The 23,877-nt window shown below is 42.1% G+C and overlaps 3 protein-coding genes and 1 non-coding gene across 6 annotated transcripts in view; all 4 read right to left on the bottom strand.

Annotated features, from left to right (window-relative positions):
• Positions 1-2,231: 2,231 nt before the first annotated feature.
• On the bottom strand, positions 2,232-5,436 carry rpsa (ribosomal protein SA). The gene is made up of 8 exons (XM_014975973.2): positions 5,355-5,436; positions 4,361-4,532; positions 4,147-4,265; positions 3,470-3,715; positions 3,198-3,326; positions 2,950-3,109; positions 2,452-2,487; positions 2,232-2,371 (listed from the first exon to the last, which is right to left on the bottom strand). Exons 2-8 carry the CDS (start codon positions 4,491-4,493, stop codon positions 2,271-2,273), a joined length of 924 nt encoding a protein of 307 aa, XP_014831459.2. The 5' UTR covers positions 4,494-4,532; positions 5,355-5,436; the 3' UTR covers positions 2,232-2,270.
• On the bottom strand, positions 3,967-4,108 carry LOC148157938 (small nucleolar RNA SNORA62/SNORA6 family). Its single transcript, XR_015764123.1, has one exon. It is a non-coding gene; the product is annotated as a small nucleolar RNA SNORA62/SNORA6 family (small nucleolar RNA).
• A 2,189-nt stretch (positions 5,437-7,625) lies between the features above and the next one.
• On the bottom strand, positions 7,626-11,751 carry LOC106909570 (mitochondrial glycine transporter B-like). 2 transcript variants are annotated; one of them, XM_014975962.2, is made up of 8 exons: positions 11,701-11,751; positions 10,376-10,462; positions 10,105-10,229; positions 9,915-9,999; positions 9,627-9,806; positions 9,025-9,193; positions 8,770-8,930; positions 7,626-8,288 (listed from the first exon to the last, which is right to left on the bottom strand). In XM_014975962.2, the coding sequence occupies exons 2-8, from the start codon at positions 10,388-10,390 to the stop codon at positions 8,166-8,168; spliced, it is 858 nt and encodes a 285-aa protein (XP_014831448.2). In that variant the 5' UTR covers positions 10,391-10,462; positions 11,701-11,751; the 3' UTR covers positions 7,626-8,165. The 2 variants fall into 2 exon arrangements, with proteins under 2 accessions (XP_014831448.2, XP_014831449.2); XM_014975963.2 differs by having other exon boundaries at positions 11,647-11,747.
• Positions 11,752-13,005: 1,254 nt separating this feature from the next.
• Positions 13,006-23,877, bottom strand: part of LOC106930816 (myosin-9-like) — a 34,987-nt gene continuing 24,115 nt past the window's right edge. For both annotated transcript variants that reach the window (XM_015008606.2, XM_015008605.2), the window contains 22 exons: positions 23,168-23,276; positions 22,946-23,077; positions 22,647-22,853; positions 22,426-22,563; positions 22,002-22,125; positions 21,211-21,382; positions 20,906-21,118; positions 20,000-20,144; positions 19,701-19,907; positions 19,461-19,565; positions 18,288-18,440; positions 17,925-18,173; positions 17,628-17,840; positions 17,320-17,532; positions 16,734-16,895; positions 16,514-16,642; positions 16,334-16,422; positions 16,134-16,257; positions 15,849-16,057; positions 15,507-15,615; positions 15,172-15,344; positions 13,006-14,532 (listed from right to left, as the gene is read on the bottom strand). In XM_015008606.2, coding sequence (XP_014864092.2) covers positions 14,421-14,532; positions 15,172-15,344; positions 15,507-15,615; positions 15,849-16,057; positions 16,134-16,257; positions 16,334-16,422; positions 16,514-16,642; positions 16,734-16,895; positions 17,320-17,532; positions 17,628-17,840; positions 17,925-18,173; positions 18,288-18,440; positions 19,461-19,565; positions 19,701-19,907; positions 20,000-20,144; positions 20,906-21,118; positions 21,211-21,382; positions 22,002-22,125; positions 22,426-22,563; positions 22,647-22,853; positions 22,946-23,077; positions 23,168-23,276 — 3,487 coding nt within the window. In that variant the 3' untranslated portion in view covers positions 13,006-14,420. The remainder of the gene's footprint in view (positions 14,533-15,171; positions 15,345-15,506; positions 15,616-15,848; positions 16,058-16,133; positions 16,258-16,333; positions 16,423-16,513; positions 16,643-16,733; positions 16,896-17,319; positions 17,533-17,627; positions 17,841-17,924; positions 18,174-18,287; positions 18,441-19,460; positions 19,566-19,700; positions 19,908-19,999; positions 20,145-20,905; positions 21,119-21,210; positions 21,383-22,001; positions 22,126-22,425; positions 22,564-22,646; positions 22,854-22,945; positions 23,078-23,167; positions 23,277-23,877) is intronic.

Below are 23,877 nucleotides of genomic sequence, written 5' to 3'. Positions count from 1 at the left end.
TAATAATTGTTTTACACAAACACACAGGACTGTTTCGGCCCTTCACACAGAAGTGATTGGCAGATGCACCAGTGATATAGCGGGTCAAAAGGTTACTGTCCGATAAAGCTATTACTTACTTGTGTGTATAATTATTGCATAAAATATTTTTAAAACATCAAAATTATTATGGAGGACCAAAACCGACATAATAAGAAATTAAAGAAGAAACATATATTCTGATAAGAAATAAAAGCATAAATATATATTTAGTTTTTCCTTTTCCTTACACATGAGTTTCCGTCAAGAAAAATAGATATTTTGCTTTGCCTTTTTTGCTTCTCCTTTTTCTGCTCGCTGTATTTTCGTTTGCTGTTTTTTGCTGCACTGTTATGTTAATGAGGAGAGCTGCCTTCTATGTCTACTATTGGCCAATAGAGCTTTGGAACCAACGTCACTGCGTCAGACGTTGCGGGCGTTTAGGTGCAGTCGCTCGGTGCCATCTTTGCAGGCCACAGACCAAAACAAACTTTATCCCGGTGGTATTGTTGTGTTACTGACTGAAGTGAAGTTAGTTTCGAGTTGGATATTGGATTTTCCGTTTAGCTCAAGGTTCATCCGATTTATGAATGCTATTTTCGGCCAGCTATTCTCTAGCTCCCTCCTAACTGCTCGGAGGTTCACTTCACTCCAGTCAGTAACACAATAAAACCACCAGGATGAAGTTTGTTTTGGTGTGTGGCCTGCAAAGATGGCACCGAGCGACTGCACCTAAACGCCTCACAATGTCTGAGGCAGTGACGTTGGTTCCAAAGCTCTATTGGCCAATAGTAGACATAGAAGAGAGCTCTCCTCATTAACATAACGATGCAGCAGAAAAACAACAAGCAAAACAGCAAACGGAGAAACAGCAAGAAGAAAGTGGAGAAGCAAAAAAGGCAAAGCAAAATATCTATTTTTCTTTACGGAAACTCGTGTAAGGAAAAGGAAAAGCTAAATATATATTTCTTCTTTTATTTATATATGTCAGATATATATTTATTCTTTTATTTGTATATTTATTCTTTTATTTATTACTATGTCGGTTTTGGTCCTCCATAAATTACTACATACAGAATAAATGTTTTTTAAAAAAAATAAAGAATACACTTATTGTTCGCAAATTAATTTAAGCTGTCTCTGATCCTACTATCTGACTAATCACAGTGTCATTTAATAAATAAATCATTAGTTCCTAAATGTATCACTAAGTCACTGAAATTAAAAGGATATGTTTAAATACATGTGTAAAAAATTATGGATGGCATAATCTATTTTATTAATGAAAAGAAAATGAAATGTATAATTATTCCACTATATTTTTTTTCACTGAATGATATGCTCAGTCTGAAAATGCTGTGAAGATTAAATAGATGTCTGGTGGAATTTGGTAGACCTGGAACAGCACCTAGTTTACACTAGAGCTGTCCAAACCTTTTTACTACATGAGCTAACGTTTTTTGCTCTTCAATAATAGATTATACTTTGTTGCTACTTCAGTGGTACAATATTCTGGGTACAATGTTCAATCACCAAGGGTCTCAGTTTCTAGATTACTAGACATTCACCAACACAAGGCATTCAGTTTATCTGCCAGTAGTTTGCACTTTTTTCAAACTATGGCTACCTGGATGGAACATTCAGCTGACCCGGCTGAATGTTGGGTAACTGATTTACACTCCAGGTTTTACTGCCTAGTCCAGATCAGCACAAATTCTACCAACTTCATGTCTTTATGCAAACAGCTGAGCTTCTTCAGATTACTTTAACAGGGATAAACTGGGTTTGGCTGCAAAGTTCAGAATACGTGATGAAGGTTTGATCAATTATTGACTATAGACTCAGTAGCTCACTTAAAGGATAGTAAAAAAAATTATATATATTTTTAAATCTGCTTTCATTTAAATTTGTTTTGTGTTTATTGAAGCATTTTGACTATCTTGAAAGTTTCTTAAATTAAGTTTTACTCTATTTGTGCCCTGAAATGATATTTGGGTGCCAAAAAAGATTAAATACAGTGAGAAATCTGGTCAACATCAAACTGTCAAAACCAGAAAGTGCTCCGTTTTTGTTTTTTTTAATTTTGTCAGAAGATGACATCATACTCATCATTTCCAACAACCTCTCTAGTAAAAAGCTTCATTTATCCATCTGAAATGATGGGACACTTGAACTTAGCAGGTTTTAGAGAACAAAAAACAAAAACATGCGAGTCAAAGTGTAACACTTTTATTGTTGCTGTGTTTGCTGGTTTAAGACCAGTCGGAGGTGGTGCCGCCCCAGTCAGAAGCCTGAGCGGTGGGAGCGGTGGACCAGTCGTCTGTGGCGGGCTGGGTGCTCCAGTCTTCGGCAGCTGGAAGACAGAGGTCAAACAGAGGTCAGTGAGCAGCAGGAACCACTGACCTGCATGTAAAGGAGAAGCTCTGAACTCACCAGTGTAGGTCTCTCCGGTCTTGACGGGAGCAGCAGCTGTAACAACACAACCAGTTTTAGACAACAGAAGAAGAATCAAAGAATCAGAACTAGGACTGAAACGAAAGATTTATCGACTACTGAAATAATCGTAAACTCATTTTAGTGATTGTCCACTGGAGTATACAGATCCTATCCAATTATTAATTAGTAAATGTAAAAATGAATCACCAGATCAGCCATACACTGTGTTGATCAGGCAGAAGAAGACGAGCTTTTCACATTAGGGTTCTTTTAGCTGCAGATGCTACAAATTATTCTAAAAAAATATTTCTAAAAAGTTATTGAATTGCTTATTTGTATCTATAAAGTTATTTCTAATACGGTCTGAAAACCGCTTATAAATGAAAAATCTACAAAATGTACAGATTGTTTTTTTATCTGATGGTCAGGATCATTGAATAATAAAACAGAGGTTGTTTGAAGGCCTGATCAGAACTCGTTTTAAAAGCAGGCTACCTGCAGGGAACTGCTGGATGGGCACAGAGGGAACGGCGACGCCCTCGGACCAGTCGGTCACCTCAGGCTGGGTGAACTCAGCCTGCGGGGCGGTCCATTCGCCCTGGAACTCCTCCTTCACCACCGCCTTCTCGGCTGCGGCCTGCTCCTCCTTCTCGATCTGAAACGAGTTTCAAATCAGAACGCAGCTTAGCTCCGCAACATCCAGACAGCTAAGTGATCGTAGCGAGGCGCTGCGCTCCTCCTACCTCCTCAGGGTCTCTGTAGAAGTACAGATCAGGCATGACCTCCCACGGGTGTTCCCTGGAGATGGTTCCCCTCATCCGCAGAACCTCCCTGGCCAACATCCACCACATCAGACCCACAGAGTGGTGACCCTGAAATGCAGAAAGTCATTAAAACATCACACAGCCTGCATACACGCTCTGCAACGGTCATGAAAACAGAAGAACAGCATTGTGCCCGTGTGTAAAATGTCTGAAGTGTACACAATGACACTTCTCTAAGCTCCGCCCCTCACCTTGTTGTTGCAGGGGATGGCGATGTCCACGTATCTCAGTGGGGAGTCGGTGTTGCACAGGGCGATGGTGGGGATGTTGACGTAGGACGCTTCGGTCAGCGGCTGGTGGTCAGCACGAGGGTCCGTCACAATCAGGAGGCGGGGCTCCCTGAAGGCCGCCTGGATCTGATTGGTGAACGTGCCGGGAGTGAAGCGACCGTGGAAGGTGGTGGCTCCGGTGGCTGAGGCGAACTTCAGCACGGCCCTCTGCACAGGAAACGCAACAACGCTTCAGGAAACGCGCATTTGTATTTGTAATGTTTGTTACAAATTTTTGAAGAATTTGATACAAAAACTTTGATTTTAACTTAGTTAATCACAGATAACTGATGCTATACAAACACAAAAAATAAAAATAAAAAATAATTGGATTTTCATGTTTCCATACATCATTTCCCCCATTATTTTTCAGCCTTTATAATCAAATTTCATCTCTAATCTTGTATATTTACATGATGAGCTGTGGCTCGGGGTGTTATCAAACCCCAGTCATCGGACGGCCGTCCTCCTGGCGTTAGCGAAACCCCCGATCCACTTTACTTTTGCACACTTCCGACACCAGAACACTCACATCAGCGCCCGGCTTTAACAGTGTGCATTCACTCTTAACCTCACGTGTTTTTTGTTGTTGTTTTTACCTGGCCAGTGTTCCTGGAGGAGATGACGCACACATCCGCCGGGTTCTCAATGGCAACAATGGCCCTGGCCGCCAGCAGCAGCTTCTCCCAGGTCTTCTTCAGGTTAATGATATAAATACCTGAGAGCAAAAGAAACAAAACTGTCAATCTGGACAGTGTTTGAGGTAATGCTAACCATTTCGTCATCACGTGGCTGATCGTTTCTAGCGCGTACCGTCGCTTTTCCTCTTGTAGACGTACTGCTCCATCTGGAAGTCGAGGTTCATGCCTCCCAGGTGGGTTCCTGCAGCCAGGAACTTCAGCACATCCTCCTCCTTCATCTGAAGGACATCCAGACCTCCGGACATCGTGACCACTTTCCCTGCGTTACGAATTCAGTGGGAGAGCTGCACGAGGAAGACGGAGCGTTTAGGGTCACGCCACAAATTACACAATCAAAATGTAAAATTGCTTACAATAAAATTGTAATTTTATTCTCTTGGTTGCTTAGTGGCTAACTTATTCACATGACCAACTATATCCACCCACTTTAACTTATAGTAGCTTGTAAGTCTGAGGAAATTTAGTCAACACTCAAATTAGCAAGCGAAAAAGTTGTTCAAAGCTATTTAGGTTTGATTAGGTCGTAATTTGTAATAATTTTACAATTTCGATAATTTCATATCCAACTTTTGCTAGGACGTAGTCTAATTTCATTAAGATTTATCCTCCAATTTGCGAACTTTAGGCTGGTGCCACTCTGACGTATTGCATTCTATATTTTAGCATTGTAAGATTACTACTACTTTAACTAACTATATTTATTTCAGATGGGTCAACCAGTAACATCAAACTACTGGTCTGTGAAAACAGAAAACTACAGTACAGCGAGACTAAATTGTTAGCTTAACGGAGGTTTCCCATTCAGTATCAAACTTTTTTTTGTTGAAGAAAATTAGGACTATTCTCTATGGCAACGTATTAAGCTACAAATAGGAAGTCACGTAGAGGAAAAAAGCATAGCTGCTACATGAACGCGTGTCCGGGGCTAGCGAGTTAGCTTAAGGAGTTAGCATTTTTGTGAACGTGGAAATAAACAGTTTGGTATGGCACATCAGTGGTATTAATGTGCTCTCGTCGCTTCATGATAAAACAACCCAGCACTCATTTCTGTCACAGGTCTTATTTTCTGTCGCCTTATTGATGAAATAAGGCCGTCTAAAACTCACCACGAAACAACGCCGTATGGAAATCTGAGCACACGGTGAAAAAGAGGGCGCCGGGAGGAAATGACGTAGGTTTTATACTCGATTTCCAGGTACGTGATTGGTCCGTTTTTCTTTATCATAGCTATAAGAGTTTTAGAAGTGGCAAGTTTACCTCGGGAAGCGATACAGTTTGTTTGGAAACTTTGAATAAACAAAAATACTGTTGTTTTGGAAGAGAGATCTTTTTATATACCTTGGAAAAATTAAAGGCAATTTTTGCCTAGTATTTTTCTTATTGTTGAATCGTCAACACAGACCTAAAGCGATGTCTGGTAGGCAGGTTATTCCTGTTTCTCATTTCTGTCTAAATTTTCTTAATTTAGACCATTATTTTTTATTTTATTTTATTATTTAATTTATTGATTTAATTATTTAGAGCTTACTTCATTGGATAGCTTTTGTCAACAAGTGAGTTTTTTTTTTTTGTTTTTTTTTTAAATCGGCATTTTTTGCATGAATTAAATGCAATGAAAATAAATATGACTGGTAAACAACAGAAACATTAGATTCTGGGGATACATTTAAACAATTTCAATTAATAGTAAATATGAACAATTCCAAAAAGAAGAAACTTATGTTACTAATGCCTCCCGGTATTACAGCAGAATTCACTGTTAGGTAGTTTTGACCTGGAACTGAACAGTCTTGCACATTTTTTGTTAATGTTTCAGTTAAAAAAATAAAATAAAATCACACAATATAGCGGCGAAGTTCACGTAATGCGACGTCTTATCACCATATGTCTATGGCAGCCGTGAATGGCAGAAATGCACTACACTACTTTGGCCCCTAGGTGGGGCCCGTTCAATTCGCTGCAGCGACAGCAGCAGGGATAACGAGGCAGAACCGCGGGTCGGATGAATATCCCATATTAAGATAATGGAGATGGAAAGACCATATTAAGACAATGCTGAGACGCTGACTCCTCGGTGAAAGACTGACCTGTGTTGTAACTATATTTGCCAGAGATAAAATGTTCCAGGCAAAGGGATCATAATATGTACACAAGGGCATCGTGTGTTGAGAAATTATTTATTGGAACATGACATGTGAGCAGAAAGTTGACCGGAATATTGTAATCCCGTGGTGACAAAGCGCACACAAACTAACTAACTGGTACCAAAACAAGGTTTGACTAAATGCCAAGGACAAAGTTCATTTACTTCAGATTCAAGATGGACGCTCCTTCCCATCCACTTTAAGCGAAAGAGTATAAACACCGGACTCTAAAATGAAAACCCACTGTTGTTTACAACTCATATTTATGCCACGAATCTTTGAATTACGTCCGACAGAGAAGAGTTGTATTGATCCAAAACTTCCTAATGCCTAATGACGACACTGTTGGGTGACCTATGAACCCAAGATATAGATTTCAGCTTTATTAAAACAGAAAAACAGAGAAAATCTACTTCTCCAGCTTTAAAAACTGTTCTGTTTGAGTCATCCTGGTGAGTGTTTTTTCTTACGTCAGTCCCAGTCTACTACAACCCCTTGTTCTTTTTCACTATTTGATGTCATGTCTCATGTCAATACATGCACACACACACCCCCCCTGTCCTGCTTATCTGTACTGGTGCTGAGATAAGTCGTTGTTGGCCCTCATGTTCTTGCAGGCCTTTGCAATATGCTGCTGCTGCTGATATGAGGACACAACCGGGCTAGTAAAGGTGTCTTTCTTAGACCTTTATTGTTTTATATCCTCATTTATTATTAAAAAGGAAGGGCATATTCTGTCTGCACACTTACATAAGGACTTTTACTGGGACGTTCATTCCAACCATACAGTGACTTGCAAAAAGTAATCACACCATTGGAAACTCTTTAGAAAAACCTTTTTTTTTAATTGAAAAATTGTGTAAAAAAAATTATTGCATGTTTTCAATGCCAAAGCAATATCCTACAAATTCTTTCAAACCGTGGTGGTGGCAGCATCATGCTGTGGGGGCCACAGTGGGTTGAGCTTAATACAAGGCAGAAATTAGCTGAGACTTAGAAATTAATCTCCACAGAATTCTCCATCCACTCCAAAGGAGCCGGCGCTATTTTGCAAAGAAGACTGAACTTTTTATGAATTTTATTTTGTTTCAAGAAGTTCAAAGCTGCAAGCCAAGACTTCCAGGTGAAGATGTTTGATTACAGTTTTGATTTGTACATTTTTCAAAGCAGTGATTTTTTTTTTTGTTTGTTTGTTTGGACGTAACGTGACAAAACAACAAATCAAGACAGAAATAGAGAAAGCAGTTTATTTATTTTTATAAAACAAACAAAACGATCAGACAGAATCGGCTTGGTCATTGTGACTTTCTCTGAAAGCCAGCCGCAGACACAAAACGAGTTCGTGGTGTTAACGTAAAGCCAACTCATTTCTACATTCCTCACATTTTAGTTTGTGAATTTATTTGTTTCTCATCCTACTTCTTCATATTCTACAAACCATGTGAGTTTGACAGAAATTTGTGTTCAAAGTTAAATATTTTGCATTCATTTTTATGGTAAATATAGTCTTTGAGTTAATGTTAATAATAATAGTAAACATATTTTACTAATAATTCCCGTGGCTCCGTCTCCATCACATAGATATTTTTTCCCCACGATTTCCAAGCCTGATTCCTCAACATCAGCCTTAAAATTCCAACATGGCAGCGTGACGACCGCGTCCGTCCCGAGTCACTGAACGCCCCCGTCCGAGGCCGCCCTCTTCATACTCGTCACTCCAGACTTCATCTTCGTTTATCCCTTTTAAACACAAGCTTTTGATCGGTGTTTCCTTCAGGACTTGAGTCCGACGTGCGCCATCATCTGCTCGTACACAGTCCAGGCCATGGCGGCCATCATGGTCCTCCTCAGGCACCGAGGAACCGCTCCCCTGAAGAAGCCTTCGAGGCCGTGAGCCTTGTTGGAGGAGACAAGAAAAACTATCAGAAAATGACGTCTGTATCGGGAATAGGGACGCACCGATCCACTTTTTTCACTTCCGATACCAATACCGATATCTGAGGTTTAGCATACAGAAAAATAGAGCTGAATTGGCTTAAAATGTTTCTTTTTTTAAAAACCACAGACACAAATATACTGAATTACATATTTATCTGATAACTCTGCACCAGTGCAGCATACTTACTTGTCATGAAGCTAAGTCATTTTTCATCTTGTTTTGTATAATCTTTATTTGCTTTTAGCCAGATAAATTACTCGTTGTCCAGAGACAACAGATGAAAAACAGCCTTTTGAAATGTTTGCGTGTATTGTCCCTACCAAACAAATTTAAAGGACTATAACTACGCCATTATCCAATCTAGATTTTTTTAAATATTGGGAACAATGCAGGTGTTAATCAGATCGGTGCATCTGTTATCAGGAGGAAGGTAGTTACCGTGTAGATGTATCTGACGGCCTCCGTCGTCCTCAGCTGGGGGTTCACCTGGACGTGTGTCTTTACGACGTCGGCTGGCTGCGTGACCAGAGAGGCCAGAACACCGGCCAGAACCCCACAGCTGAAGTTAGCCACAGGAGCCGAAGGAGACGAACTGATCTCTTCAGGACGTAGGGGGGAACAAAATGCAGAATTAGCTGGATCAGAACAGAGATCTATTACAGCTGAAGTAAATGTGTGTATTGATTTCCTCACCTTGCAGCAGCGAGGCCTTGGCCTGGCTGTAGAACATGACGTAGATCCCAGAGAAAGGAACGTCTCTGAGCAGGGTGGCCATGAGGCCGGAGAACAGAGCGGTGGGGCCCTCGCTCCGACACACGCTGCGCAGCGCGCCGCTCACGCTCACGTAGCTGTACCTGCCACACTGGAGCACAAACACAAGCCGGCCGCATTACAAATTGAATCCCACACTGAATCCCACAGCATGTCTACGTGTTAGAATTGTCATAGTCAAGCTAGCTTAGCTGCTCATTGGAAGTTTTTTAAATTAAAACTTCCAACTGACTTTATTTTCAAGGTGTCATAGTGTTGACAATTAGTAGAAAAGCACTGCAGACCTTTTTCTTTCATATGAATCACGTGCAAACAAGATTTAGCACTTTATGTTGACAACTTAACAGCTAAAGCCAATAACAGTCATTGTCAGCCAGCAGCTTTTTGCCCTCCTTCTGGAGCTGGGGGTTGAGATCTTGCGTGTGAAATCATGTTTATATTTAGCAACATTTGAAAAAAAAAACAAAAAAAAAACAGACAAAATCGAAAACTGCAATCGGTTTCAGACGGTAAACATTGCCCACCTCGAACCGCGTCTTGATGACGGTGATCGGCAGCATCACAACCCCCGCCACGGTCCGGGCCCCGCCTCCCAGCATCACGGCCTGCGCCGCTCCCGGCCTGCTGTCCTGGAAGAAGTGCTGCTTCAGGGAGTGATAGGAGCTGAAGTAGATTCCCACTCCTGGGATGGTCCGGACGAACGACTGGAGCACCGGATGGAGAGGAGGAGGAAGAAGAAAGCACCTTTAGAGATCATCTCCCCTCCGTGTGACTCAACGGTTCACGTGGTGAAACATTTCCAGCAGACCGACCGGAGAAATGCCCTTCCACAGACCCAGCAGCCGCTCCGTCCGCACCACACCGAGGAGCACCGATGTCATCCCGACCCGGCTTGACCTGAGGAAAAAAAAAAAGAAATAAATAAATGGAACAATCAGATAAGCAAGAAAACGCTTGAGATGAGGTAAAACTATTGGAAATTAATAACATCGATCAACTCACCCCGGCTGCATGCCACTTTGCGAGGTCTGCAGGCGGGTCTTGACCAGGTCCAGAGGCTGGAAGAGCAGGGTGGAGCAGGTCCCGCTGAAGGAGCCACACACAAAGGCTTTAATAGCCGGGTGAGCCTGGCGGATCACGGGCAAGGAAGGTTAAAATGATTTACAACGTAATAGAAGAAAATGTACTTGGTTTCTGAGAAAATTTGAGAAATACTTCATGCGATAGAAGAAGTGGAAAACCTCAATAGTGATGGATGGAATGGGAAACTCACCAGTGACAGTTCCATAATGCTTGAGGTAATTTTCTGTCGTCACGTTCCAGAGCTCTTCAGAGAGAAGTTGCAGCTGGGAGTTTTTCCCTGCAGTGGATGAATCGGGACACGTGGAGCGGTTCATATACATGGAGGTCATCTGACCAACCCCGTGTTTCCCATTTGCGACCCACCCCAACACACTGCCATTTATTAACCAACTCAGAGATCATCATGATACCCATCAGCAAGAGTCCAGGTCACAGCTAAAAGATTTCTGTTGACCACAATTCAACAAATAAATATTTGTGTGTGAGATCATTTATATCACCTGAAATAACCAAGGCGGGAAAACATTTTCCTGTACCTTAATTTAAAAAAATATATTAAAGTCCATTTAATATTCCATCATTGGCACACGGAATGTCCTAATAGCCCACCACATACTATACAAGCAATCATTTTCAATTGCAATATTGCAAACATTGTTTCTATGATCGGGATTCCATATATTGCAGTTGAAAATACATGCAAATGTGTCAATATTTGTGGAAATTTGTCAATAAAGTAATAAATGCAGAGTTTAAAAACAGATTAATTTGAAGACAATCAAAATTACTGTATTATTTTAACAATTTTAGAAGAATGTTAATTTACTAAAATATAATTAAAGTGTTGAGTTTATATTTCTCTGTCCTGAAATTATTCGATTTAATGGCTGTGGCTAAATAAATCTGCTAAAGTAATTACATGTCTTTAACATTTTCATTAATGATTTCCAAATTTGGTATTATTCAGATTTACAATTTTTTTTTTTAAATTATTTATTGAATTGTGGCACTGTTTGTCCTGCATAGCCGACCTGAAGGTTGCAAACAGTTATAATAAATGTACAATGTAAGTGCATGTCAGTATACTGATTTGTTGTCTCTTATGGAAAATAATAGCTAAAACCTCCACAATTAGTTTTCTACTGGTACAAAAAAACATATTTAAAAAAAATAGTCAATTTTCTTGCCTTAATTTTTTGCTGAAATATCTAGAAATTGACATTATTCACGTTAGAACTATTTTTTTGCTGTTGTTTGTCCCTTTTTTATGTAATAGAGAGAAAATAAAAATAAAACAACACCCGAAAATCACCGTGAAAGAAAGTCTTATGCAGTGATGAGTCTGTGGTTACTAAAACGCTCCTCCACAGTGGAGTTTTCTCACACTGTGGGCTCCAGGGGATAAAAAAACAACACTGGCAGACTACAGTATCAGTAAAATAAATACTTCCACCCGCCTACCATATCCTGGACAGAGGCAGAAGTAAAATCCCTTCAGTGCAACCAAACGCTGACCTTTTATCTGCTCCTTGCTTCCTGATTGAAAACCGGCCGGCGCCGGTTTGGAGAAGAAACCGTGCTGAGAAGGCGCGTGCGGTTGTAAGTAGGCCCCGCCCATCAGCGAGGATTTGGGGACGTGATTGGGTCAAAAAGAAACATTTCTGTGTTACGGGGAAATTTCACAATAATAATTGATTTAAGAGACATTGTGGTAAGGGAAAGGACACGGCGTCTGACGTGAAATTAAGCAAACATCTTTCTTCAAGCGGGTTAAAAAAATACTTTATCGGACTGGCTTTAAAACATTTCTAAAATTTCCTGGTCAGGTAATGTTTTCCCTATCCTATCCTGTCAAAATATAAATTTTCCCTTATGTGACTGACTAGGAAACTCATACAAGACTTAAAGGAAAAACAGCTTTTAGAAAGAGACGTCTGAAGCGTCACGGCCCTGTTTGAACCAGCCGAGAGCGGTTTCTGCCGTTCAGCCGGTTCTGACCTGTTTATTCCCACATCAGCTTTTATTATAGACCATTACTGCCCTCTGCTGGTGAGAACAAAGTCCTCATGAACCCTGAACTTTTTCATATCTCAACCACTAAATTTCAGATCTTGATCCGATAGACCAGCAGAATGTAGCGCACAATATTAACAGAATGAAAACAAAACAAATTGGCAAATTTTTGTTACTTTTTTTGAGTCAATACTGTGGAAACACCTTTCAATATAATCATGGCTGTCCTTTGGGGTCTTTAGCACCGTTACGTACATAGGCTGAAATGGTTGCTCATCTGTATTTGTATCTCCAAGTTCAGTGAAACTGGACAGAAGAGCTTTCTTTTTCATTTACATTACCATAGATTTTTAAATTTGCTTATGGCCTGGATCATTCTAATAGAGAATATTGTGATCTAAATTTCATTGTGGATTTGGCTATGTTAGTTTAAAGTTGTCCTTTGCTGCATTCAAAAGATTTTCTTCTGGTATCGTCCTGCATTTAACTGGATTCATCTTTCTTGAAATCTGACCTGCTTCCTTGAGGCTGTTTGTTATAAAAATAAAATAAATAAATAAAAATCAGATTTATAAAGGTGACCTATTATAAGTCCTTTAACACTTTGGGATAGGTCTTTAGCATCATCAAAACATCGTCTTTTCCAGCAGCCATTGTACAGTGCATACAGCAATTTTTGAATTGGCTCATTTTCCAGATTAAAAAAAAAACATTGCCAAAAAATGTTTCTACTGCTTTTTCCAGAAGCAGTAGAAACCCAAATGAAAGTACAAAAATGTGAAAAATGTACAAAAACAGGACAAGATGGCAGTTTAGAAAGCATCTTTATTTGCAATATCATAATTGACCACATGACATCCAGCCAGAGTTGCGGTGATAAACGTTACAAAATAACTGGTGCACATTATTTAAAATCCTTTTTTTTCTTTTGGATCGCCTTTGTTTAGTAGGTACGAAATCTGCAATCTTTCGAATTATGAGTCGTTATTTTGGAAGTAACAACACAATCCTCTCACTTTCCAGCAGTGTGAGCCAAAAGGTGACCCTGGGCACAGCCTGTGAGGGGCTTCATGTCACGATATCTCCACCAGATCGCATGCAAACAATCTCTTATCTATACCACACTGCTGCCAAGCTGTAGAGTATCAAAGAATCTCCCTCCCTCTTATATCTGCCTTTGGTTCATCTCTCTTAGCAAGCTGTGCCCTAAGAATACAGTGTGTACTGCGAGTCAAAAAAACAAAAAAAAAAAAGCTACCCTACCATTTATACTTCACCCTGAACATACGAAAAACACTGATGGCGAGAAAAATGACAATCAATGTACGTCCAGAAAGCAAACAGCCGTGAACCCTGCCAAGTAGGTGTCAGTTGCATTTAAGGCTTTTTATAGTGTGTGTTGGCAGTGTGTGTGTGTGTGTGTGTGTGTGCATGGTCATTCAAAGACTTCAAAGCTGCATCTTTGCCGTTTTGTTGGAACTCCACAAATGCAGTGGTACGTCATTTAGGTTCATAACTTTTCTTCTTAGTGCAAAATTAAGAAAATTTCAGCGCACCAATTAAAACCTTCAGGACGTCTTCGGTCGACTTCACGTACAAAATATTCTCGGCCAAAACATTGAAACGAGCGCTAATCGTAGCTAGGCGTGTCGAGTACATTTCAGGATATTGCATAAATCTTTATGAACCTCGAAGAAGAGGGACAAATGAGCATGATACACATGAAGCATTTACCATTCTTAGCCATTATTTTAAATGAAACAAAAAAAAAATGTCTGCATAATAGAAACTTCTACTTGATATTTACTTTGGTCCCCTTCCATGTAATTGGCTTCATTCTTTTATTTTCCCTTCTATTAGAAAAATAAATCCTAAATCAGGTCTATTACGAGTCTAAATTTTCCTTATAAAAATAGTTACTTTTCCCAGAGAATGAAAAAGGAAGTGATGAAAGAAATTGAGCCAAAAAAAAAAAAAAAAGAAATGTGAGAGTGTGTTGGAATAGCGATTGTCTACGTTTACTGGCGTGTAGCTGTTATGGATGCATAGTTTGATGCTGTTCGGATAGATCGGACAGTCGCAGGACTGAACTTGGACTGAGCAGAATCCCTGCCTTTAGTCTGGACATGATTTTCTTTCTTCTTTCCAGTATTTGCTGCTCTTTCTGGTTAGGATTCAGAGTGGAGGAGGCGAGTGGCAGAGGGGCCGGAGGATGGGGCCCTTCAAGCTTGGGGCTCCGGGGCTTCGGCCTTGGGCTCGGCTTCCTCATCGCTCTCCACGTTTTCCACGCGAGGGACAGTGCGGCGAGTTACGCTGAAGGGCAAGTCGCCACGCCTGGAACAGAAAGTTAAAGTTAGGAAAAGCTAATCAGGTCTATTAAAAGGAACGTGTGTCAAGGTCAAGGGTCGGGGGCCAAATCTGGCCCCGCTGCAGCTTTTATGCGGCCCTCATGAAATCCCTTCAAAATCAGCAGATTAATGCCTTCTTTTGCTCTAATGAATAGATGTGAGTTTATTGCAAATTCTCCTCAAAAATGGTCAAAAACATTGGGCTTCAGTGGTGCTAACTCCCACCTGCAGGTGGCAGTGTTTGTTCAACACTGCTGCTATTCTCTATGAAAGCATGGATAATACAAAAATAAATACAAGTTTTACTTCATAAGTGCAAATTTTGCTAAATTGTTTTAATATATTTGCACAAAACGAGAAAAAAAGTAATCCTAGAGGGACTGATCAATGTGAAAACGTCCAATATTTAATTTGAACTATTTACCAAACGCAGAGAGCTATTCATTAAAATGTTAACAGGATATAGTTTTATCAATAGATTCCAGCACAACCGGCCCTTTAAGAACGTTCATGATCTACATTCGGTCCAGAATGAAAATCTAAGGTATAACCTGCATCAGTCATCTCTTGTTTTGTGACATGATGCTGCTGCTGAGGGAGTCATGCGTTGTCTTGGTCTTCCTACCTCAGCTTGCTCTTGAGGGAGGCCACCTCGCGGTTCATGGCGTCTGCAGACTCCGTGGCGTCCTCCAGCTCCCTCTGGAGTTTCCTTCGGTTGGCGTTGGCCCTCTGGGCCTCCTCCTCAGCCTCCTCCAGTTGGCGCTTCAGCTGCTTCATGCGAGAGTTCAACTTGTCCGCCTGGAAAGGACAAATTAACTCTGATGAGGTTGGATGAACAAAAGCATTTATTCGACATCGGTGCAAAACCCCTCCATTATGCCTGCGGTCTAGTTAAAGGGAGGCTAAGCTAACGTTTTCATATGTGTTTCAAATGTGTTTCAGAGGAAGTGAGAGGCAGACCTGGTCCTTGTGCTGCTCTGCACTGCGCCTCTCGTCATCCACCTGCAGGATGACTTCCTTCAGCTTCTTCTCGGTGCGTCTCACCAGTTTGGTGGCAGTCTGCCTCTCCCTGAGGAAAAGCACGGCATTAGTAGAAGTTCAGAAAAACATTTTTTAAGTTGGTTCCTTAAGGAATCACAATTCCTAGTCTTGAGTAAACTGCATATCGCATTAGGTGTCTATTTTGAAAAATTTTATTTAAGAAAATTCAGCGTTTGAAAAGTTGACTATTTGCTAGGCAGAAGTCAGAATTTTTTTTATTAATTTTTAATTAATTTGTTCAGATCAGCCACGTTTCCACACCTGGTTTCGATGTCCAGCTGCTCCTCCAGCTGGGCGATCTTGGCCTCCAGGGCGGCCATGTTGGCCTTGTACTTGGACTTGACGGTTCCCTCGAGCTCCTGCAGCTTCAGCTTCAGCTCCTTGTTCTGGCGCTCCAGCTGGCTGCGCGCGCCCTCCAGCCGTTGAGAGGTGCTGCGCTCTGCGGTCAGCTCCACGTTGATCTGGTCGGTCTAAAGAGGAGACAAACCAGTTGGGTTTGAACTGGTCCGGTCTGGGTGAAAGGCGACCGTTAAAGCGCAGACGGACCTGCAGCATGGCCTTCTTCAGCCGGTCGTTGATGAGCTCCGTGTTGCACTGCTCCTCCTCCAGCTCCTCCTCCAGCTGGGTGATGCGAGCCTCCAGCCGCCTCCTCTCCTCCGCAGCCTGAGCGCTGAGGGGAAACGGATCAGAGGTTCAGAAATACAGACTATGAAGGAAAGTCGAGCTCGTTTTGACAGGAGTCTTACTTCTTAGCGGCCTGGTTGTTGATTTCGTCCTGCAGCTCGTCTCTCTCCTGCATGGCCTGTCGCTTCATTCGTTCTGCTCCTGCCAGCTCCTGGACGATGGTGAAGGAATTAAAAAAAACACATCAGTAATCAGCAGGTGGTCGGTGGTAGGCGAACTGGACACCTGGTGTTTTCACCGACCTCCTGCATCTGGATCATATCGGCCTCCATGCCCTTCAGCTTCTTCTCCGTCTCCTTGCTCTGGGCCAAGATCTCGTCTCTGGACATGCGAGTGTCCTCCAGCTCTCGGAGCAGATCCTTCATCTGAGCCTGAGGATTACAAAAAAAAAAAAAAAAAAGTTCAAACTGAGGTCCTGGGAAGACACGTTTAATAGCTTTAGGGTTTAGTAGCTGTGCTCACTTGAAGCTTCTTGAGCTGCTTCAGGGCCTCGTCGCGGTTCTTGTTGGCCGTGTCGATGGCAGCCTCCAGTTCCTTCAGGTCCAGCTCCAGCTTTTTGCGCGCCGCCACGGCGGCAGAGCGCTGCTTCCTCTCATCTTCCAGCTCCATCTCCATCTCACGCACCTACAGGGGTCACGTCCGTTGATGTTAACCACAAGAAATGTGAAGCCGTTGCCTATAACCATGATTAACAACCAAAAGTAGTTTTCATATCTGGTCACATTACAACCTGTTTTCCTGACCCGTCTGCTGCGCTGCCTTGGTTTTCACAGCATGGCTAATTAACTTTATTCTCGTATTATTTTGATTTTGTTGTCATTCAACTTCATCCTTATGACTTTATTCTAAATCATACCAAATACACACTTTTAGATTTTTTTTATTTGTAGTAAAAAAAAGTTTAAAATTATGTCGATTAGTCGAATCAGATAGAATCTCAGTCAAACCCAGTGAAACTTGCTGTTATATTGTGACCAAACATGAAAAGTTGAGGCGTAGAAACACATCAGCCGGGCTTTGTTTGTCGGTGACCCAGGGATGGACAGACCTGTTTGACCAGAGCTCTCTTCTTCTCCTCTCCCATCTCGTCGCGCCCTGCCAGGTCTCTCTCGTACTGCGCCTTCATGGCCTGCATGTTGACCTCCAGACGCAGCTTGGCGTCCTCTGTGGCCTGCAGCTCGTCCTCCAGTTCCTCCAGCTGAGTCCTCATCTCCTCCAGCTGCTGCTCCATGGCACGCTTGGACTTCTCCAGCTCGTGGACCTGCAGAGCACGGGCAGATGGAGAGTTAAGGATGGAGTTTGCAAGAAAGAGTAGTTAGCCGGTGAAAAAGTTTTCTTTTTTTTTTTTAAACTTACGTTCTTGCCCACGTCATCCTTAGACGAAACCAGATCCTCCATTTCAGCGCGCAGCAGCTTGTTGTTGCGGTCCAGCTCCTCCTTGACGTCCATCAGAGATTCCAGTTCTCGGGTCAGAGCCAGAGCACGGGTTTCTTTCTCGCGCGCCTCGGCTTCGGCTCGGTCTCGCTCCTCCGCGTAGCGCGCAGAGATGTTCTTCTCCTCTGCGAGCATCTGGAAACGACAGAAAGCCAACGGTTACGGCTTCAGTCTTCAACGGAAACCCCGGCGATTCCTGCTTCGGCATCTCTCGTCGACCTGGTCAAACTTCTTCTGCTTCTTCTCCAGATTGGAGACGATCTGTCGGAGGTGGTCCTGGTCCACCAGCAGGTCGTCCAGCTCCTGCTGCAGACGCGTCTTTGTTTTGTCCAGCTTGTCAAACGCGGCGCATTTCTCCTCCAGCCGCTGGTTGGTGCTCTCCAGGTCCCTCTGCAGTCTCTTCTTCCCCTCCTCGGCGGACTCCAGGGAGCCGGCGTCCTGCTCCACCTTCTTCTTCATGTCAGCAAGCTGTGGAGAGGCGTTGCTCGTTTGTTATCAGTGCGACCGGTACACTGGTGTTGAAACACTTCAATAAAATCGTCAGTAGAAAGTTTGCTCCAGCAGCTGATTGGTGCGTCTCACCTGAGCCTGCACCGTCTGAAGCTGCCGCTCCACATTCTTCTTGGCTTCCTCCTCTTCCTCCAGCTGCTCTTTCAGGTTGTTCTGTTCGTCCTCCAGCTGCCGCAGACGAGTGTTGAGGGAGAGCTTCTGACGCGTCTCTTCTTGGAGGAGTTCCTGTGGCACAGCAAGACACAAACTTTGACTTAACAGTTGCATGATGACGTATGTAAGGTTTAAGCTTTCAGACTCGTACAGCATCTGACAAACTGAAGGTAAAGAAAATAGAGCTCAGCATTGCTTGCAGTGTCCCCCACAGGTGAGTACTTGGTCTGTTTATTATACATAAATGATATTTCTAATGTTTGAAACATAGAAAGCGGGCATTATATGCAGACGATTATTTGTTCTGATGAAAATCTAGAGGAATTGCCAAGTTGTCTGTTTAGAAATGTGTTGGAAATAGAAAAAAGATTGCAAGCTCAGAGATAGTGATGTGAAGTCTGTTGACCTTTCACACAGTCAATACGGAATGCCTATTGTGTCGAAATACGAAGTTGAACTTTAAAGTATGATGGTCCTTTCAAAATAATAATAATAAAAAAGTATAAAAAAATGTTTAAGTTAAAACATAATATTTATTTATTATGTTTATTTTCTTTTTATCAGTATTATTTCTATAGCGCATCAACATGTAGGCCTGTAACAACAAATTCAGCTGGACGATAAATTGTCCCAGAAGTTATTTTCTCAAAGTTAAATTCTCAAAGATCAATAAACTTTAAATGAACATTTAACTCTGGAGCTGGAAGACATTTTAAATATCCAAATTAACAAAACAAAATGAATGATGAAGTCTCTAAATAAAATGATCCTTAAAAAAAGAGGCTAATTGAGACCAGAGCACCAGACCGAAGACTTCTGTCATCCAGTTTTTGATACAAAGAGAAAAAATGATAAATCATGCAAATGGAAATTATTTAGAGGATTTCAATTTATCCTGCAATTAACTGATTTAATTGCAGGATAATTGCAGGTTTATAAACATGCGTTAAATAAGGCCACATCAGTCTGTAGGTACTGGAGGAGACAGTTTGCAGACATCATCTTACTACAGTACTTTTAACAGCTGTAGTTTCTTTCTGAGCTGTTGGGTCAGCTCTGTCTGCAGCTACGTTTGGTTATGCCATGTTGTACCTGGGCGTCCTGCAGCTGGGATTCCACAGCCGAGAAGTCTTTACTGGCTTTTATGGATTTGCCCTCAGCCTCACTCAACATGCCGTTAACATTGTCCAGCTCAGCCTGTGGAGAGATGAAAAGAAAGGACAAACTTTAGTAGATTGGCAAAGTGAGTTTTACCTTGTGTCAGTGATCGTACGCCGTATTTGATGGATACCAGGGTTAACAATTTGGAAAGCGGTGGATCCAGAAACGTACCTGCACTTTAGCCAGTTTCTCAGCCAGCTCCACCCTCTGGCGCTCAGCCTCAGAGTATTTGGCCTGCAGCTCCTGTGTCAGTCCTTCAGCCTTCTTCCTGCGGTGCTCGGAGTCGGTCTTGCCCTGCATCAGCGTCTGCAGCTCGATGGTCAGCTCGTTCTTCTCAGACTCCAAGGCTTGTTTGGCCTTCTCCATCGACACTTTGTTCTGCAGGGGGAAAAACAGAAAGTCAGTGGTTGTTGTTAAGAAGATACAAGTGGAGAAAGAAAGAGCAGAGGGTAGTAGCATGGAGAGTGTACCCTCTTCGCCTGCTCCAGCTGCTCGTTAAGCTCGTCGAAGGCCTGGCTGTGCTTCTGCCTCATCTCAGCCAGCTGATGCTCGTGGACTCTGGCTTCTTCCTCCAGGCTCTTCTTCAGCTGAGTCACCTCCGTCTCACGTTTGGTCCTGTAGGAGCAGCAGCAGAGGAGAGCGAACTTATGAGAAGATCAATGCCTTCAAGAGACGCTTCGCTTTCACAAAACCAGACGAGGTCAGAAACCTTCAGGCCACCAAGAGCCTCTTACTGAAGTACCACTAACTCAGTCACCTGGAATCAGTCGCGATAAGAAATATTCCTGGAAATTATTGCGATAAATGATATCGTCAGTTTGAGACCATTTTCAACTGATGTAATTATAATCTTGGCATATTAATGCAAATGAGCCCTTTCAAAGACATAAAAATGCTAATTTCTAAAGAATATTTAAACAAAACAACAATAATTAAAACAGATTATAAAATCTGTAACCAAAATTGTGTTTCAGAAAACGATCATTCAAGCTTTGAAGGGGAAAACGAGCAAAAGTGCCAGTTTGAACTTTTTGTTTTACAAAATCCCAGCCAAGTGTTTAGTAAATGTCAAATGTTTGCAGCATTTTTAAAAAATATTAAAGGCCAATATTTGTTGACTACTATAATTTATTATGCAATTTATTTATTGCTTATTTTGGCAGGTTTCACTGAGAGAGCCTGACCCATTTTTTTCCCCATTGCAACTACAAATTCCAAGTAGAAAAGGCTGAAACTTAACAAGAACCGCAATTAAACATGCAGCGACGTGATCCTCCTACTTCATTGAAAAATGTGAGTTTTTTATAAATTAAAACGTTTCCATTAAGCAAATTTACCTTCCATAAGGTGAATGGGAACTGAAGCAGTCTTCCTACCTGAGCTCCTGCATAGCCGCTGTAGAGTCCAGGGTGTCCTCCAGCTCCGTCTTCAGGGCCTCCAGCTCCTCCCCCAGGTCCCTGCGGTGTTTCTCGGCCTTCACGCGGGCCTGTTTCTCCAGCTCCAGGTCCTCTTGCAGCTCGGACAGCTGAGCCTCCAGCTCTCTGATCTTCTTCTGAGCCATGTTCTTCTGGGCGGCCTCCTCCTCGATTCTTAACAGAGGACATTCACAGCAAAGTTTAGTGAACTGAGGCAACAAGTTGATGGGTTTTACGCAGAGGCAACGTTCGGCGCTCAAGCAGACCTGGCGAGGGCGGCCTGCAGCTCCTCCTCCTTCTTGGCCAGCTGGGCGCGCAGCTCAGCGATCTGAGCCTGGAGCTCAGCAATCTGGTCGTGCGTCTCGGTGAAGTCGCCCTCCAGCTTGCGTCTGTTCTTTTCCAGCTCCTGACGTGCCTTCTCCTCCCGACGCAGCCGATCTGAACACGAGGTGATCGATTATTGATTAGAGAAAGGTGGTAGAAATCATACCACCTTGGACGAGGACTGTGTGATAAAACTATGATATCAATTAACAGAATTTTCTTCTGTTCTTTTTTTACTTAAAATTTTGGAAAATCTGGATTTTTTTTTTAATTGTCCAAACTAAATTTCTGAACTTTCAGAAGCAAAATGAACTAAATGAACCAATATAAGTTCAGTGTTATAGGTCATCATTTATTCCTGCTATTAATAATGTCTAATGATGGTATTCGACATTCTACAGCAGGGACAAAGTGAACTAAAATATAACAAAACTTTAGTTTTCACAAATAATTATTTTGGTGATTCTAACTGACCTAAGAAGAAAAGTTTAGTCTGATTTAACTTTAGATAAGAAAAAATAATGTCTATTATTAGGTTATAAAAATATCTGGTCTCAACTGTAAAATATATTTTTCCATATTTAGGCTTTAAATAAAACATTCAATTGCATAAAGCTATGAAATTTGAATGTCAAGCACTTTTGAGGATTTTATGCAGAAATCAAGCAGAGCTCATTCAAATTCAAGCCTTTTCAAGGATTTCAAGCACCCTGATCCTAAATGTTTCTCCTACCTTCCAGGTCTGTGATCATGGCCTCGTGTTTCGTCTTCAGTTTCTGTAAACTCTTGGATTTTTCCTCCTCCTCTGCCAGGTTGGTGGTGAATTCAGAGATTCTCTCTTCCATCAACTTTTTCTCCTGGATGAGGAGAAAAAAAATGTAAATAAAATTGTGGCACGACAAAAAAAAAAATCAGCCAGCACTGGTTTCATATTAGTTGTGAAGACACTGATGACGATGTTTAGCAGCAGGTACAAGAGATTGATCAACAGCGCTAAGACCTGCCTCCTGGCTCTGATTGGTTGTTTTTGGTCGGGTGAAGCACATTTCGTCAGACAGCAACAGTTACACGCTGCAGCTTTAAATGGTCAATTTGATGACCTCCAGTTCAACTCCACTGGACTTGGTTATCAGGAGAAAATATGCCAGAATCCAAACCTTAAGCAGTTTGTTGTTCTGATCGTCGAGAACCATGACGTCCTCTTCAATCTTCTTCATCTTGGCCTCCAGAGTGACCTTCTCCAGCTGCAGCTTCTGCCTGGCTGCCTCCTCTTCATCCAGCTGCTGCTCCAGGTCCTGTTGGCACATCCATGACGGGATATTTGATGAGGCAGATCAGACCCTGAGGAACCACCTATCAGAACTGTCTGTTTTCTTACGGAGATATTCTGCTGCATCTTCTTCTTCTCAGCAGCCAGGTGTGACGCGCGCTCTTCCTCCTCCTCCACGCGTGCCTCCAGGTCATGGAGGATCTCCTCCAGCTCCTGCTTCTTGGCGGCTAGGCGGGCTCTCATCTCCTCGGCCTCGGCGCAGAGCTCCGTCTCGGCCTGCAGCTGCTCCTGCAGGGCCATCTTCTCGGCATTCAGCTGGTAAATGACACCAGATGATTTCGTGGTTAGCCTTTATCAACCATGAGCAGTTGTGTAAAGCGTTGTTTTTTTTTTCTCAAAAGTGATACCTGTTGATGTTTTTCCTCCATCTCCTGGAGCTGCTGCTCAGTTTGCAGGTGCTTCTCCTTCACCTTATGCAGCTCTTCATCCTTGGCCTGCATCTCCTCCTCCTGCCGGCTGACTTGAAGCAGAGGCTTCACCTAACAGGGGAAAAGGAAATGTTTATATCCGGAAGAGTGAGAAAAGAAGAAAGCAAAGCTTAATCAGTAGGACGTTTCTTTGAGGGTTACCTTGGTGAAGAGTCGCCACCACTGCCAGTTCCTCAGTTTAAGATAAGCAGCACAGTTCCTCTGAATCACCTTCATGGCCGTCAGCTGCTGCTGTCGCTTTGTAAAAGCCCTGCAAGCAAAACACTGCCCATCAGAAACATTCACACACTACAACAAAATCATCCCAACAATCACAAATTTAGAAGTGCTATTGGAAAAAGTCTCATTTTTATGCTTTAAATAATGTGTTTGTTTTTCACGGTGAAACATACAAACCTTCAACAAATTGTAAAATGACGCCATTTTAAAAGTTTTGTCACGACATTTATGGCTCATCAAAACCAAAATATTTTTGTCTTTTGAACAAGAAAGGTCGTAACAGTAAACCAGCAACACGACTTGGGATTTTTAGATGTTTAGAGGAAATGGGATAAAGAGGAAGAGAGTCGTTAGTTAGCCGTGTTATGACTTTCTAATGAGCTGCAATCTGTCAGAGAGTAGTTTTCTGTCTCATTAAACAAACTCTTGTTAAAACGAGATATAAAACTCGTCTTGTTGGATCGACAAGGTTTGTTAAAACAATAAACAGCTCCTGGATTTAATGCCACGCTCTGGAAGTTAAACTTCTGTACAAAAACTTAGTCTAAAACTATCTGAGTTGAATTTATCATGTTTAGAGAAACCTCAGTTTTTAGTCAAGATTCTGACATTTTTGGCTGATTTCTGATCCT

Source organism: Poecilia mexicana, unplaced genomic scaffold, assembly GCF_051168715.1.
Source record: "Poecilia mexicana isolate PSO_F unplaced genomic scaffold, ASM5116871v1 scaffold_8, whole genome shotgun sequence".
Classification (NCBI taxonomy): domain Eukaryota; kingdom Metazoa; phylum Chordata; class Actinopteri; order Cyprinodontiformes; family Poeciliidae; genus Poecilia; species Poecilia mexicana.
Note: the sequence above shows the minus strand (reverse complement) of the source record. Positions and strands in the feature narration are given on the sequence as shown.

Coding starts and splice junctions, on each gene's coding strand:
- rpsa (XM_014975973.2), bottom strand. CDS start 4,493: ATGTCCGGAGGTCTGGATGTCCTTCAGATGAAGGAGGAGGATGTGCTG. Junction 2,488..2,949: donor CATCCAGCAGTTCCCTGCAG/GTAGCCTGCTTT, acceptor GTGTTGTTACAG/CTGCTGCTCCCGTCAAGACC. Junction 2,372..2,451: donor GACCGGAGAGACCTACACTG/GTGAGTTCAGAG, acceptor TCTGTCTTCCAG/CTGCCGAAGACTGGAGCACC.
- LOC106909570 (XM_014975962.2), bottom strand. Junction 10,000..10,104: donor CAAAGTGGCATGCAGCCGGG/GTGAGTTGATCG, acceptor TTTTTTCCTCAG/GTCAAGCCGGGTCGGGATGA. Junction 9,807..9,914: donor TGTGGAAGGGCATTTCTCCG/GTCGGTCTGCTG, acceptor CCGGTGCTCCAG/TCGTTCGTCCGGACCATCCC.